At 46.6% G+C, this 16,719-nt stretch overlaps 4 protein-coding genes across 5 annotated transcripts; 2 read left to right on the plus strand and 2 right to left on the minus strand.

Moving 5' to 3' along the window:
• Positions 1–103: 103 nt before the first annotated feature.
• Positions 104–3,272, plus strand: DFL_008777 (uncharacterized protein; the record flags this gene model as incomplete). The annotated part of the gene is made up of 8 exons (XM_067638559.1): positions 104–204; positions 278–380; positions 465–524; positions 597–665; positions 742–1,350; positions 1,419–1,547; positions 1,610–2,299; positions 2,379–3,272. The coding sequence occupies 8 exons, from the start codon at positions 104–106 to the stop codon at positions 3,270–3,272; spliced, it is 2,655 nt and encodes an 884-aa protein (XP_067486436.1).
• A 1,031-nt stretch (positions 3,273–4,303) lies between these two features.
• On the minus strand, positions 4,304–5,399 carry DFL_008778 (uncharacterized protein; the record flags this gene model as incomplete). The annotated part of the gene is made up of 3 exons (XM_067638560.1): positions 4,304–4,347; positions 4,417–4,952; positions 5,233–5,399. The coding sequence occupies 3 exons, from the start codon at positions 5,397–5,399 to the stop codon at positions 4,304–4,306; spliced, it is 747 nt and encodes a 248-aa protein (XP_067486437.1).
• Positions 5,400–5,785: 386 nt separating this feature from the next.
• DFL_008779 (uncharacterized protein) lies at positions 5,786–8,565 on the minus strand (the record flags this gene model as incomplete). 2 transcript variants are annotated; one of them, XM_067638561.1, is made up of 8 exons in its annotated part: positions 5,786–6,211; positions 6,271–6,582; positions 6,637–6,977; positions 7,028–7,161; positions 7,224–7,684; positions 7,745–8,081; positions 8,140–8,365; positions 8,457–8,565. In XM_067638561.1, the coding sequence occupies 8 exons, from the start codon at positions 8,563–8,565 to the stop codon at positions 5,786–5,788; spliced, it is 2,346 nt and encodes a 781-aa protein (XP_067486438.1). The 2 variants fall into 2 exon arrangements, with proteins under 2 accessions (XP_067486438.1, XP_067486439.1); XM_067638562.1 differs by having other exon boundaries at positions 8,140–8,377.
• A 294-nt stretch (positions 8,566–8,859) lies between these two features.
• DFL_008780 (uncharacterized protein) lies at positions 8,860–15,179 on the plus strand (the record flags this gene model as incomplete). The annotated part of the gene is made up of 14 exons (XM_067638564.1): positions 8,860–8,878; positions 8,990–9,129; positions 9,190–9,239; positions 9,301–9,413; positions 9,475–9,757; positions 9,831–10,405; positions 10,462–10,765; positions 11,325–11,375; positions 11,466–12,345; positions 12,403–12,834; positions 12,885–13,899; positions 13,954–14,115; positions 14,175–14,684; positions 15,157–15,179. The coding sequence occupies 14 exons, from the start codon at positions 8,860–8,862 to the stop codon at positions 15,177–15,179; spliced, it is 4,557 nt and encodes a 1,518-aa protein (XP_067486440.1).
• Between the last annotated feature and the right edge of the window lie 1,540 nt (positions 15,180–16,719).

Below are 16,719 nucleotides of genomic sequence, written 5' to 3' on the forward strand. Positions count from 1 at the left end.
GGCTCTTTGAGAGCTTACTATCCTTTTACCCGCTATTCCTAGCTGGGATTGTGCTGGTCCTTCATATCGCTGTGTTGCTGCCCACAGCAGCCAAACTCGCACAATGCCGGCTGCTACGACACCGCGCTCGGACCGAGCTACAGACGCCGAATATGCGGTTATGAAGTCTGTTATTGATGCTCTTATCGCGTATAGGGATGAGAAGTAAGTACCCAGGTGCTCGATGGCACTAGGTAGTTGATGAAGGTGTTAATATGACTTGTCTTCTCTGTCGCAGTGACAATCCTATCGCTGAGGTCTTCCTGGAGGCCGTGGATCGTAAGGCTTTCCCGGACTATTTCCATATTATTAAAACCCCAGTGGCCATACGCAATGTTTTGGTAAGCCGCCTGTGGTTGTCCCTTGTGATACTTCTGGGTGATGGTGGTGGTGATGGCTAACTGTGTTTGTGATGGGGTCGATAGAACAAGCTAAAGCAGAAACGATACCCTACCTTCAAAGCCTTCATTGCTGATGCTGCCAGGGTAAGTGGAATATTTACTGATATGGTCTGTCTGTGATTAGATTGGTCATCATGCTAATTGGCCATCGAATAGGTCTTCCATAATGCCAAGACCTACAATCGCCCGAGCTCGCAAATCTACAAAGACGCAGTTACTCTCGAGGTCAGTCGCCTTAACTTCTTCCTCTTTCTTCCTATAACCCTTGAAGGGAATGATAGTTAACATGGTGGAATTGTAGGGAGTCCTGCTTGAAGAGCTCAAAAGGCTTACCAAAATGGAGAACCCGGTTCTCGCAGAGGAGGATGCCGTTCTCCCTGATCTCGGCCCTTTGCCAACCAGTGACTCCGAGGCTGAAGACGAAGAAGGAGAGGGGGAGAGAAACGCTGAGGCTGAAGAGGAGGAGGGTTCTAATGATGGTTCTGGCGAAGACGAAGAAGATGATGAAGACGAGGAGGACGAAGAAGATGAAGAGGCCGAGGATGAAGACGAAGAGATGGAGGATGCCGATGCCATCAAGGAAGATCCTGACAATGAAAGCGATAATGGTGCTAGCCGCACTCGTAGGTCTAGCCGACGCTCGGTCAAGAAGGTCACCGACACTGGCGATGACGATGAAGACGAGGAAAAGAAGCCTCGTGGCAGGAAGGAGCCTAAGCGCCGTGGTCGACCTCCTCGTGTCGACGCCCCTTTCGAGTGTCGGATAAAATCCATCCTCAAGGGGATCCGTAAATACAAGACCGATGACGATGGCCCACGCCATGCTGCCTTTGAGAAGATCCCGGATCCAAAAATCTCCCCGGAATACCATCGCGCTATTGAGAACCCAATTGCTATTGACACTTTGAAAGTAGGTTCATCTACATATGGGACGGCTAGTGGCTTTCTAACAACTTCACTAACTCACTTGCCAAACAGAAAAAAGTCAAGCGTCGCATTTACAAGACTGTCGAGGAGTTTATGGATGATGTTTACCTTATGTTCGACAACGCCCTTGGTTACAACGAAGACGATTCCCAAATCCACAAAGACGCTACTTTTCTAAGGGTATGACCAAGGAAATTGTTTTTTGTCAGTGGTCGATCAACATTGTTCTGACACTATCACAGGCCGAAGCAAAGAAGCTCTTCGACGCAGAGATGGAGAAAGACGATTCCAGCTACATCGACCCGAGTAGCAAGAGCAGTTCTGACAGAGATCCGGTCGCGTCCATCGAGCACAATGGCGATACTTTTAGCATTGGCGATTGGATCGAACTCGTCAACCCACTTGACGCCGAAAAGCCCATTGTTGCTCAAATCTTCCGTACCTTCAAGAAAAGATCCGATGGCAAACTAGGGATCAACGTCTGCTGGTACTACCGCCCTGAAAATACTGTCCACCGAGTCAACAAGAGATTTTACGAGAACGAGGTCGCGAAGACCGGGCAGTACCGTGATCACGATGTCGAAGATATCGTCGGTCGCTGCTTTGTTATGTTCTACACCAAGGCCTCTCGTGGACGTCCTTATGGATCTCAAGGGAAGAACATCTACATCTGCGAGGCCAGATACAATGAAGAAAAGCGATTGTTTAACCGCATCAAGACGTGGAAATCCTGCATTCCCGATGAGATCAGATCGCGTAAGGACGATACGGAATTGTGGCAGAAGCAGGTTCCACTCAAGAAGTTCCCCTCTCCAATCAAGCATCTCCTGCCCCCCGATGCCAAAATGGGTGATAAGCCACCTACTGCAACGTGGGTTCGGGATGACGCGCCGCCTCGAGGAGCCGTCTTTTTGGGTGAACGCCGTTCAGTTGTAAGTTTGCCCTTGCCAGGTCGTTGCTGTGCCATGTTGGGGAGTATTTATGCCCGTTTAACTAACACACCTTTCACAGGACTCTCCCTCGCCTGAGCCAACACCACCTCCAAAGCCAAAATCACCAACTCCACCCCCTCCTCCACCACCCCAGGCAGCTCCTGCTTCTCAGCCCCGCCCGCAAAGTACTCGACGCGTGACAGCCGCACAACCAATAATGACGCCGGCTCCGGTCCCGGCCCAGCGCCAGATTTACCAAAGTCAGGCGCAGCTAGCACCGATGCCCAGCCCATACGGGCAGTTCACTCCACAACAGGCGTCAATGCAGTACTACCCGGCTGCTCAACAGCAGTATCCTCAGGCAACCCCTTATCCACAAATGCAAATGATGGGCGTACCCGGGCCTAGCCAGGGACACGGTCACATTCGTCCACTAGCAGATGTTGGGGCCGACCTGCCTGGTGAACACAATGCTTTCACCATTAATACGGCCTGGTCGCCAAAGGCTCTCGCTCACCTCCAAACGCGAAACGGTCTCCCAGTGTTCTTTTCAGGGACCCCACAAAACGTCTCCAACGACAAGATGACTTTACAGGGCTGGGGCTATCCTTTTAACCAAGGACCCGGTATTCCGCTTCGAAGCCCCCGTGAAGCCCGTTGCCAGGCTGCGACTCGACGTATTCTACAAGCCGATGCAAACGACATTCCATTCGATGAGGACCAAAAGTGGGCTTGGGATGATGCGACCAAAACCCTGAAGGAATTTACAGAAAGAGAGCATGCCGCCGGGGCGACCGCTCTGGACGACCGTCCCCTTCACGTCGCCATGAGGGTTCCTTTGGAGCAGGCCTTCGCTAAGCTTCTTAACACGAAGGAAATCGAGACCAATCTTTACTCCAACGAAGAAGTTCGACATTACAGAAATCTAAAACGGAAGAGACCCAACGGGGAACTTGGTTCTAGTGATCATTAGTCCTTTCCCCAAAATCGACATCTTTGACTCTTTTCCCATGGAAGTTCGCTCTCTTTCCTCTTCGACCCATCGACTGGCCTCGAAGCCCACACGCGGCTAATTTTATAATATCACCTCCACTGCAGCATCAGCGATAGGCGCATCTCTGCATATTCCGTTTTCTTTCTTCATTTCCATTTTTTTTCTCGTCCCGATTAATGGCTTTCTTTTTTATCAAGGAGGATATGGGTCTTCGGTGACATTTTTTCCCTCCGGTTTCAGGTTTCAGGTTTCTTAATTCCTCTTTTAATGCTAACGCCAGACTCAAAGCCGAACTGAGGGCTCTGAGTCTTTGTATTATTATTACCGCCCCTTTCTCCCCAACTCCGACATCTTCACCTACACTATGCCCACCTTTATTCTCTTTCCTCTCTTTCCTCGTCCCTCTTTCCTCATCCCTCTTACCCTCTTCAATTTCTTGTTTCATACTACGATTGACTATCGGCAAGGGAAGTCTACTATGTTCAGCTCAAGTCGTTCTCCCTGGTACATCAAAACCATCAGGCCCACGAGCGAAGGACAAAATCTCGACAGCGACGGGCTCAGGTACTGGTTATTAAGGGGTATCTGATCTAGATTATTCTTTGTCGTCGATGCATGTATGATAACAAGGAAAAGGCTATTAAACAGCCAAACAATGATATGATAGAAACCAAAAAAATAAAATAAAAATCCTCAAACAAAAAGACCAACACAACGGGAAAGAAAAAAGCTAAAGGATGGTAATTCGATTTTTTTTCGAATACCAGGTCCTTTACTTTTCTTCTTTTTTATCCTGATCGTGACAAGGAGACCTCAAGTGTACACTTTTGAACGCCTATTATCGTAACTACATACCCGAAAAGTAAAACAACGATTCCACGTGATAAGAAAGGCGCACGAGGAGGTAAAAATGTAAGTTCATGAGATGGGAATATTCTATATTCCCGTGGTAGTATTTAGATGGTAGGTTAATCTAAACCAAATTATTGAGCTATTAAGACCTGATATGCTTAGGCAGGCTGTTCGTATGCTCTTCGAATGACTCTCGAGAATTCTAGAACGGGTAGGTTAGTATTGATGTTGACGTAGTTTGTAGTGCAATTTTAAACGTAGTGGTACTTACGGTCAATCTTGACGCTCTCCCTTGTGATTGTAGGCTTAGCCTCATTATCTTTATTCAACGAAATGACAACAGTGTCTCCTTCAATCTTATACCCAGCAATGGAAGTAACGAACTCCTCGAACTTTTCGTCTCGAAGGTTCAACCAATCCTCAAGCATTGTTCGTTCAATCTCACGCATCGAGGAGTCAATGACCCCCGGAATTCTGGTCTCAACAGTTGATGTGTTAACACCAGTGATTCGTCGTCTGATGGTATCTTCGAAACCTTGGACATCGGCTATTAAATCGGCGTAGAGGTCATCCGAGTCGAGGGTGTTCCAGAATTCCTTGAAATTGCAGGATTCGAGGAGAGAGTTTAGGGTTATGAGTTTTTGGACAGCTTCGGTTAACTCGGCGGCGTTTGGGATTGGTGGGAGGAAGTTTGGAGGGAGGAGGTGGCGACAGAGGGAGAAGTCGGAGGATGGGAAGGCGGTGAGGGCTTTGACAAGGATGTTGGTGATGGTTTCGGAGTTGGTGAGGTGGGGGTTGAATTGGTATCTGGAGGGGGTTGGTGGGATTAGTATATCACCTTCGGGTCCATTGAAGACAGAGTATGATATTGGAGAGTTGAGAAGATAAGATGCAAAGTATGGTATCAGATAGAGCTAATATTATTCGCTTCAAAGACCGGTGGAATCGATTCATGAGGTTCCGGTGGTCTCAGGTAATAGGAAACGTGTATAGTATTGTTCATCATGAAAATTTGCAATCTTTCCGTCGTCATCGAGTATTTCTCGATCGTGGTAACAGAGAAGATGGAAGAGGAGAAGGTTCTTACAATTTCAACAATGCTAGATTAGCATAACAATCGTATGTGCCATCCTCACACTGCTGTGCCACGTATTCCTGGAATATTGTGGTCGTCTCCGGGTTATATCTGTCGAGGCCATTGAGGATGGCTGTGATATGTTCGGGCCGCTCTTCGGCGTGATCGAAGGAGGGCATCTTGTAAAATATTTTAGAAGAGCGAATATACGCTCTCTATCTCTCTCTCGAAGCAACTAGGCTTGTTTGGGGGGAGGTTGTGGGAGATGGATGACCTGGATGGGGTGGGTTTGTGATGAGGTTGGATTGTGGGAGGGTTTTGACGATGGTGAAAAAAATTGATTTGTGTGGTCAAGCTCCAGCTAATTGTAAGCGAATCATATGGCGGGGAGCTTTAACTGCAGAACCAAGCTAAGTTACCGGACATATCACGAAAGGCATGTATTATGTACCGTAAGATGAACAAAATCAAGAGGAAGAAGTGAACAATAGATAGTAATAGCATTCGAGACGGATTGATGTTTATTAGTATTAAAGTATGCAACTAGATACTATAGAATATATTATCAATCACTCGATGGATTAGAGCCAACGGACCCTCTTCTACTGCTAACATTGCTCTCCCTCGGAGACCCTAAAGAATCTTCCGTTCCAAAGGCCTTGTTTGTGAAGACCACAAACGTATCAACATCCCATAAATCCTCTAGCTCGGGCGCTAGCTTATCTGCCCTTTCGTAGAAGCTTTCATAACTCTGAATAACCATCTCCTGAACAGCTCCGACAAGTGTCTCTCGAGTCCGGATGTCGTTGATGTATTCATTTAATTTCTGTCGTAAAATTGGAACGTCGGATTCTGCAAGTTTGCGAAGTGATATCGTTGCTTCTAAAGCTTCTATCCCTTTCCCTGCGGATTCGACGACTGGGCCACTGATTTTAGAGGCCCAGGCTTCTGTAAACTGGTTGATTACGTTTCTGAGCTTCATATCCAGTTCCTACAGGTCTTTAGTTAGCAATAGGCTCTCATGGGGCCAGATAGTCATCAGGGACATACCACTTTAGCATCCATCATGTTTTCCACAACTTTTGGCAACCCCTTCTGCACCAATTTCATGAGGCCATTTGGACTGAACAGGCTTTCTGTCTGGCGGATCTCCCAGAAAGTACTGAAGTCGAACTCAACCTCCGGCCTAACATATTCGATATCAAAGGCAACAATTTGCTCCTTTAGAATAAGCAAGTGTTTCAACAGGAACAGCTGTGAGTCTGTATCGTTCTTCATCCTTCTGATTTGATCCGCTGCCCGCGACAATGATCCGATGCATACGTGAACTACTTGGTGGGCCAGGTCGTCGAATACCGAAGACTAAAACATAATATTAGCGTCAAGATATCATATTGAATATCGGCCAATCCTTACATTGACAAGTCTGTATATTCGGGATAGCAACCAAATAGATTTCCGCAGGGACGGATACCATCCTTGGAAAACGGCATCGGTGTCAAACTGAGAAGGGTTCTCGCCTTCCATGGGACTAACAGGATCGAGAATTTTGCCCACTCGAGGGCTTTTAAGTGGAGTCTGGATAACTTTGTTTCGTTCTGGGTAATCAAGGTCCTCTGGTTTAGGTACGAAGTTTTCGATATCGTTTCGGATGACATTTTGAGCCCGGAAAATGATTCTGGCTTGTGCATCATGTAGTGGGGATTGGACCAGCCGACCAAAGTCGAGTTGTGAACGGTCATAGGATTCCAATTCGGCTAAGAAAGTTAGCAATACCTATGGAACATAGTGTCCAAAGGGGTTGTACCTTCATCACTGTCTCTCATATATCGAGATTGAAGCAGAGAACATAGCTCGCAGAGTTTGACAAGCTGTGTCTCATGCATGATTCTCGGTCGAAGGTAGTCGTATAAGGGCTCGCTGATTGACTCGAGGTAGTCACTAGGCGGAGTTAGCGAACAAGTTGGAACGTAACTGGCATCGGAGAGGCCAAGAGGTCTTACTATAGCTGCTGCTCTCCTGACGAGAAGTGGTTGAAGAACAGCTCGTACTCGTCGAGGCAGATACTCCTTATGTATGATATGCTAACTCTCGCGAAGCCAACTAAGTCCTTATTTGACGACATATCTCGCATGCTCTTTGTCACGATTGGAAACAAGAGCCGCTGCCGCGCACTGAAGTAGAAATTGTAACACTCGTTAAGTAATGAGAAATACTCCTCGTGCCCACATCGTTTTTCTATTTCGTTAGCGAGTTCCCTAAGCTGATTCCCACCGACCCGGAATTTGGCGTAGAGTAATGCAGTTTGAGTGGTATCGTTTACACCCTTTGCAGCAATTCTCTTGCCCACATCTGCGGCTACATCTCTTAGTTGCGCTGTGAAATGAACTTTGATAAGAGTTAGGGCTCGAGTCATGAGTTGACGATATCTTGACTGGTAGAATTCGGCATCTCTGAAATTTGCCTATGGATTGCTGCCGTCAGTTAACAATTCAATGTATTTCGTAGTACGGAAAGAACATACGTGAGCAGCCACATATTCTAGACAGCTATCCAGTTTAGAAAGCATGTCCTTAAAGTCCGGTCTTGTAACAATCGTTGATCCCGGAGCATTTAGGCGTTTTGTTATGCTTTCTAGCACACTAAAAGGTTCCAAATTTGTAGTAATATCGTCCGCAAGTTTCGATAATCTAGCTTTCTCAGATAAGAGCTCCTCGCAGGCTGCTTGGAATGTTGAAGTCTGCTCCCTAACAGCTTCGAATCCTTTCGCTAAGTCATCGAGGAGTGCTACTGTTTCCCTAGCTTCGGATAATAAAGAATCGCATGTGTGTAAATGTGATTGAAGGCGAGTTTGGAATACTCTAAAGTGAAAATCAAGTTAACATTATTATATTTCCAAGTGGACAAGTCAAGACATACCGGAACTGCTCATCCACAGCCTCCTCTAGCTCCTCCTCGTACTTCTCATACCATATCGCAAAGTCGAGCTCATTATCTAACTTTATCCCATCAACGGTACCAGGTACTTCGGAAGGCTCAACGCTAGTCGCTTTCAATCCACCAGCAGAGCCTGGACGTGGAGGTACTTCGGCCTTCGGAGGTTCATCGTGTGTTCGAACTGGTTTCGTAGCTGTTCTACCCTTTGCTAATTTCTTATCTACCGGATATTAGCCAATTGGCCTTAAGTTGTGTAATTAAAGTCGTAGCGACAAGAATACTTTCGTACAGTACCTCACCTTCGGACCGGGATGTTAACGGATTGGATTTGAGGGGCTTTGTGGTCTTCTGTGGGGTCTGTTGCGCTTCTTCGGCCGCTGTCGCATTGTACCAATGGTCTTCGTACATTGTGCTCTTGTATAATCTCGTAATTTACGATATCGTCGGAATCGATTCTTTGAGGCGCACTTTGTCAGCGAGAACTAGATCGAATGGTGTTTCGCGGGCAGGAAGTCGCGAGAGAACAGGTCGCCTAAGAGGGTGACTCACGTGATCAGCAACACAATTAACGATATCAAAATTGGTCCATGCAACAGAGCCTGGCCAATTGCAAAGCCTGGATTCAAACCTCGATTATATCTCCATACTTCCCCAGATAGATACCGATATGCGATTGTGAGGGCGACCCACGCTCCAACTGCCATGTTTTCGACCGGACCTCGTGCGTCTTTGCGCACGTTGTCACATATCCGACCTCATATACGGTATACGTATGGAGGAAGAAGTTCAGTTATCAGATCGATTCATTCACAATCTTATGCATCGTCGACAGGGAGATTAGGGGTTGCAGGAGGTACTTTGGTTTTGTTCGGTGGGGTTCTTGCTTACCAATCCTTTGCTCGTCCAACATTGAAATTAGATGCTCCGGCATCGATACCTGAAAAGAAATCGAGAGTTGCCCAAAATGAACCGGTATGAAGCTCAATCTAATTTACAAGATATCGAATATATTAGTAATATATATAATTATAGGTAACTCGATTCTGGGAACGGCCCGGAGTATTCCTGTGGGGCTCAAACAGGTATAAGGCTTCCTTGCACCACATTGATCAAGCATCCAGCAGGGTCACTAAACCAGATAAGTGGTCGTGTAGCAGCACCGGATTCAGATGAAACCTTTGTCAAGGTTCCAAGGAGGGTTCCTTTCTTTGATGGCTATGTTCTTCGGGATTTGCAAATTTCACATGATATGGGAGGTATGGTGCGCCAAAAATGCTATGTTTTAATTGCCAACATACAAGAGCTAACTTTTAGAAGTTGCTGTACTGGAAAACGGAGATTTAATGCAATGGGGTAAAGGATACGCTCCTGATTGCAGGGCTCCAGTTGTCACGTTTGAGGGCAAAGATATTATCAAGGCCAGCTTGTCAGAAGATCGCATCATAGCTTTATCATCCTCAGGGAAAGTCTATTCCATTCCATTTTCGAAAGAGGAACAAGAATTATTCGCAAAGCCTACGGAGTCGAGCGGCTTGCCTTTCTGGAAGTATACTTTAGAGTCTAAAACATCATACCGGGATTTAACACCCCCCAGGGAAAGGTGAGATTGGCGAACAAGCTTATTTTGCTCTATGTCGTTTAATATAAGAGTGGAAACTAACTAAATCTTATAGAATCGTGGATATCGCTGTTGGTCTCGAACACACTGTTATGTTAACGTCTCGTGGGAAGGTATTCACTGCCGCTTGCGCGAGTTACAATTTCCCGTCAAAAGGCCAATTGGGAATTCCTGGGATGTCGTGGGAATCAAAGCCAAAGCCATATGATACGCCACTGGAAGTGAAAGAGTTGGAATATTTTAAGATTACTCAAATCGCGGCTGGGAGCTACCATAGTGTAGCTGCGGATAAGGATGGGAAGATATTTGTCTGGGGTGATAACACCAAAGGACAGCTTGGTCTCGACTTCACCGAGGATTCTATTGTCAAGCCCAAGTTGATTCCAAGAAGGGCATTCTACAAGGGTGAAGGAATCAAAACAAAGCTTCAACAGATATTTGCTGGTGGGTATAACACATACTTCACTCTGGAGACACATACGCCCAATGAAGACTTCAACAAGCCGGCAACTCAAACCTATGATGTATTTGCCTGCGGCCATGGACTACACGGTTCTTTAGGTACTGGGTTTTATGTTCATGCTCAGGCGTCTCCTCAAAAGATCAAGTCAATAAGTGGTCTTACTGAATGTAAGTCGTTACTAGACATATATCACCCACGATGCCAACGACTAACTTTTCTAAAGATAGCGAGAAGAAAGCGGGACTTGTGCCGATTAACACTTCTTACCTAACAGTGGGAGGGTCGCATACCGCTGTAGTCATGTCGAACCAGCAGAATGCGGGATCTAGCGATATCGACTTTGGAAATGACATCTTGTTCTTTGGTGGAAATGAGTTTTACCAGCTTGGTAACGGCAAGAGGACAAACCAGAACGTCCCAGCGTATATCTCGCCAATTGATGCCGGGAGCGGGAAAAAGTCGGATGAAAGGTTTCAGATAGTACCTGGAAAGAAGGTCAAATTTCTTGACCAGAATTTGAAGAGCCGGTCGGCGAAGATTGAGCAAAGAGTGGTGGCCGGACGAGGCTTGACGGGCTGTTATGCGAAGACAGCTTAGGTTGAGACCTGCACATAATATGTATATTATTATAATCGAGCCTACTTGTAAATAAGAATATCTAAAAGATGACAATGCAACTAAATGTTTGTAAGATATCTACTGAAGTTCTACTTGAATCCTTTATAGGCTGTTCAACTTGAAGCCTCAAGTCTAGCTAGGCTGTCATTGGCTGGGAGAGTGGTCGTGTGAGGCCATCTGACGCCTGCGTTGTGTGTCGTTGGCTGGACAAACCAAATCGGGCGGGTCGGGTTTCTCGCGTCGTCGCAGTAATCCTTTCTTCCCTTATCCTCCCACCAGCAACGTCTTTTCATCAACATCACCAACATCCATCGCCATCGCCATCGCCACTTCCTTAAAGTTCTTGCAAGCACCAAACCCATCTTCGATATCTCATTTGTCGCCATTAGCATCTCTGCTATATAAATTCGCTGTTTTCTGTGGCTTCAATCGTCACCGAACAAGAAATTAGTTATATAACAGCCTTAGCTTTGGAGCTGGCGTTCATTGCGTAGAACATTGTGACACAACTCCGACACCGTACGTTCTAGGACTGCGAAAACCCGCTAAATTCCATCATTACAATACCGGGACTTGTTGCTGACATACTTTCTTCACCCTCTTCTTTAGTACATCCATCAATACTAGACACTGTCGCTTGCGATTTGTGTCGTTGCTATCCTTTCTATACTCGGCCCAGCCGAACGGCTCATCTATAGTCATCGGTATGGCTGGAGGCGACGACGCCGAGGCTGCCTTCCTGAAGGCCATGAGGAACGAGCAAATGGAAACTACATCGTCAATTCCCGCCAACGAAAGCGGAAGCCCCTCCGAATCTCACGATACACCTGACACGCACCCCGACGACGTGCTGAAAGTCGATTTCGATGACGAAGAAGATGCTGCGCCAGTAAACGAGTCGCTTTCAATCTCACGAGGTGGTACACCGATCGGAAAAAGCAAGGCTAATGAACCTGCTCAAGACGAGGGCGCGGTTACTACCACTCTCGCTATCCCGGCGTCATCGACCTCGGCATCCAATTTTGCTAGCAGGGAGACTACGCCTGAGACCCGGGCGGATCTCAACAGCGTCGAACTTGCTGGACCTTTTGTAATAGAGACAGAAGAAGAACAACCTATGGCTGTTGCAGGATCTAATGCACAAAATACTACATTGACATTACAGAGCAATAATAATAACGAAAATGATGAAAAGCCGACCTCCTCCGGTGTGCAGCCGGCAGCTAACTTTCCTAATGTACCCGTGCTAAATGTACCTGATGATGCTTCTCGTGTTACGAATGAGCCCATGACTGCCCAACCATCCCAACAAGGAAAGAAGAAACGACTAGCCCACGATGTTGTTGGAAAACTCGAAGACAGAATTTCACAGGACTCTCGTGGTGATATTGAAGCCTGGACCACGCTTATCAACGAACACCAGAAAAAAGGAAAACTCGAAGATGCTCGGGCAGTTTATGAAAGATTTCTTGTTTTGTTCCCAACAGCGGTAAGTCGATATTCGAATATACTATGAAATCAAAATTATTAACTTTAATTTTCGTAGGCCGAGCAATGGATCGCCTACATCCAAATGGAACTAGATGCGAACAATCTATCCCACGCTGAACGCTTGTTCCAAAGGTGTCTTCCAGGTGTTCTGAATGTAGATTTGTGGTCCCTTTACCTCGACTACATTCGTAGAAGGAATAATCTGGCTACCGACACAACAGGAAAGGCGCGAGGTGTCATTACCCAGGTCTATGAGTTCGTTCTTAATAGCATTGGGATCGATAGGGAAGCTGGTAAGATATGGCAGGAATACATTGCATTCATTAAAAGCGGACCTGGAACAATTGGGGGCAGTGCATGGCAGGATCAACAGAAAATGGACCATCTGCGAAAAATCTTCCAAAGGGTAATTTGTATTCCAGTCAACGGCCTTGAGGCGATGTGGAAAGAGTATGACCAGTTCGAGATGGGTCTAAACAAGACAACTGTGGGTATGACATTCCTTCCCGAGATTTATAGATACTAACGTTAGTTTAGGGGCGTAAATTCATCTCGGAAAAGTCACCGGCTTACATGACTGCAAGGTCATCGGGATTGGCGCTCCGGAATACTATTAATGGCTTGGTTCGAACGACTCTACCGCGACTACCACCGGTCCCTGGTTTCGACGGTTACGATGAATACATGCTGCAGGTGGAGCTTTGGAAAAAATGGATACAATGGGAAAAGGGCGACCCCCTTGTTCTTGCCCAGGAACCCAACCCCGAGGATCTCACTGGTTTCCAGAACAGGATTCTCTATGTTTACAAGCAGGCGTTGATGGCCCTCCGGTTTCTACCGGAGATGTGGTTTGAGGCAGCCGAGTTTTGTTTTTCAATCGGACGCGAAAAGGAGGGCGTAGATATCCTGATGCAAGGAATGAAGGCGAATCCGGAGAGTTGTTTGCTTCACTTCAGATACGCTGAGTACCTTGAGTCGAGTGTCCCTGCCCCTCCAGCGGAAGATCGAGATGCGGTCAAGAAGAGAAGTGCACCTGTTCGAGAAGTCTACGATAAAATTCTGGATGTCTATTATAATCTGTTAGGGAAGGCGCATGAACGTGAAAAAGAAAATGTGGCCCTGCTCGAAGAAAGTGCAAAGAAAACGAAAAATAACATTGACGATGACGACGATGATGATTACGAACCACCATCTGACACTAACATCTCAAACCAGATAGCCATGGTCAAAGAGGCGGCGAAGCAGGAGACAAATAGTATATCTAAGATAATCTCAGCAATATGGATTAACTTAATGAGAACGATGCGCCGCATTGAGGGCCATGGTAAAATTGGAGATATTATTGGAGGGTCTCGGCAAATATTCACAGATGCTCGCAAACGTGGTAAAATCACATCAGATGTCTACGTTGCCAGCGCTTTAATGGAATTCCATTGTTACAAAGATCCTTCCGCCAACAGGATCTTTGATCGCGGCCTCAAGATGTTTCCAGAAGACGAAGAATTTGTGCTTGAGTACCTCAAGCATCTAATTGCAACCAATGATCTTACGAGTGAGTTCACATCACCACGATGTAATCTATGAAATACTAACCACTTCCTCACAGATGCCAGGGCTGTATTTGAGACGTTTGTTGGGAAGATCACGACTGAGAAGGCTGGCAATGCAAAGCGAGTTTTCCAGTTCTTCTATGACTATGAATCTCAGTATGGAGAGCTTAGTCAGATTCAAAAACTCGAGAAGAGGATGAGGGAGTTCTATCCACAAGGTAGGAGAAAATTATGGACTTACCTCAAGCTTAACTAATATGCGTGGCTATCTTGTTAGATCCTCAGTTGAAGATGTTTTCAGGAAGACATTCCTATAAGCTTCTTAACCCATCTTCGTTCTCTCCTATTGTTTCCCCGACTCAAGTTCGCCCGAAGGGATCTGGTGCACGACAGCCTGCGGCTGTACCCGAAAGGTCGCCCAAGCGTCAGGCTGAAGATTCTGACGGTGACGTATCGAAGAACGAGCGCCCTCGCAAGATGGCACGTGGAGAGTCCCCTATCAAAGGAGCTGCAGGTCGCCGTTTAATGGATCAGCAAAAACGTGCCGCCGCCGCCGCCGCAAGTCGAGAACAAGAGGGGCGTCACAATCAACCACATCATGGGAAACATGCGTCGATTTCAGGCACACTTCCTCCTCCGCCACCTTCGCTGCCTGACTCTATCATGTATCTCCTCAGCATCCTACCGCCAAGTCGCACTTACCGGTCTGTTAGATTCAATCCGGAAGAGATCTACAAGCTGCTTGCCAACATAAACTTGCCTGCTCCGCCGTCAAGTCAACCAAATGGTGTGTCCTTCTTTTCATCGCCGCCTTTTCACACATGGCTTCAGGCAATATCCACAAACCAGCACCATTTCAGTGCCTACGGTAATCGCATGGGTGGCCTTCATACCGCTAGCAATATGCCTCCGAGAGCACCTTTTCAACCGCAGGGTCTTTTGAATGGGCACGGATTGAACGGGCATGGGTTGGCTAATCAACCTTTCCATATGCCTCATGCGTCCCCAAATCATATGCTACAACCAGTTCCGTCCGCCGCTAGTGGACAGTCCCCTCCCTCCCACCCTCCCAATAATAACACCCAAGAGGTCCTGAGAACTCTCTTTGAACTCCTTCAACCGGGGCCAAAGTAGGGGCCTACCCTCAAGGCGTTAGTGTTGTCACATTATGTCGACAATAGCGATAGGCCCCTTTACCCAGTTGTGAATTATAGACCCTGAACGACTTTCCAGATGATGCTAACACTCTAAACTCACAGTTCCGTTGCCATATTCTCGGTAACAATTCTATCTATATTCCTCTCAGAATTTCAGGAACTTTCCGATACCCGCGGTATCCCCACCCCTCTACTCTCGACTTCGAATTCACCCTGTAGACTAGCATCTCACGATTACGACTTGCATCATCGGCGTTTTTTCTAATATTAATCCAAATTATCCCACTTCCATTTATTTTTAGGATTTGCTTGGATTACAGGGGGAAGCACAACAGGCTTGATATCTTTCTTTTACTTTTCAGTCATCTTATAGTATACGGCCAGCATCCTCGTCGGATTGAAAAACACAAAAGCATTTCACGAGCGTCATGTATACTAGCAAGTGTGTAAATTAATGCTGTCGATCCAAAAGTTAATCGAGGCGTTTCTCAAAAGTAACCATGTTCCCGTGATTCTTGTATCCAATCTGTTAGCCCACGCGTCACTACGTAGCAATGTACATACATACGCCAATCACGCTTTGTCATCATTCGATGCCTGCCCGTTCGTACGATCTTTTGCTCATCGGTGCTCCTACCAAGAAGTTTGCTAAGCCTCTCTGTCTTGAACTTCGATATACAAAAGCCCCATAAGTCTGGAGACGAAGTTTTAAACATTAAGATTTCTGTGCAACCACACAAACACCCTGCAGCTATTGGTTCCCTGAACTTTATAAGGAATTTACTTGGTGCTGGTCAAATCAGCAGGTTTCTTGCTTGCTTATGATAGGCCAGGCCCGTTTCCCGCCCGGAATTACCTGTTTTATTTCCATTTTGGAATCCACCGAGGTTCTGTTCAACCTTGACGATGTCAGCAAGTTGGACCTCAAACCTCCGCTTGCAAACTTGCCGCTAGGCCCCTGCTAGTACAGTATATGACCCCACAACCGATCCCGAGCCAAGAGACAAAGCTTGCCTGAAGTTTAGTACCTCCAACACGATCCCAGTGGCCGCAGGCCCGTCTGTCAAACTTGAAGCTTTGCGAATCCAACTGTAAAGTTAGACCTCATGATCCCAACTTGGAGCTCTCGACTTGGAGCCAACATTTAATGTTTGGCCAACTTATCAGGCGTCATTATGCATGCATGAACAAGTCCTGACCCTAATCGAAAATTAGTTGTGAGATTTGCCCGGTTCGGGGATTGTTTACGTCGACATAAGGTTTTTTTTTTTCCAAACGCACAAAAATATCGATTTTAGTCTAGCTCCTGATATTTCAGGCAGTTTTAAGTTGTTCGTGCTTGAGGGGGTTCGAGATCAGAGGCAGATTCCATATGCATGAGAGAGGAACATAAATACTTAGCATCCAAACCCCACACGGGGATGATGGCGGTACCAGGGAGTCTCTCTACCAGCATAATCTTCCGCTTATACTAAATTATCTACGCATATACATACTTTATTGCGCTTATCAAGTGAAGGATATCTTCTCTCTGCCCTCTATTCTCTCCCGTTTGCACGTTTGTGGCGAGGCTGCTGAAGCTCGAGCCCGTGAAGTCAGACATCCGCTGGTAAGTAAACGATCCCCGATAAACGACGCTTAGCGACCCAGTAATCGCACGCTCAC

This window comes from Arthrobotrys flagrans (assembly GCF_004000055.1).
Source record: "Arthrobotrys flagrans strain CBS H-5679 chromosome Unknown unitig_1, whole genome shotgun sequence".
NCBI lineage: Eukaryota > Fungi > Ascomycota > Orbiliomycetes > Orbiliales > Orbiliaceae > Arthrobotrys > Arthrobotrys flagrans.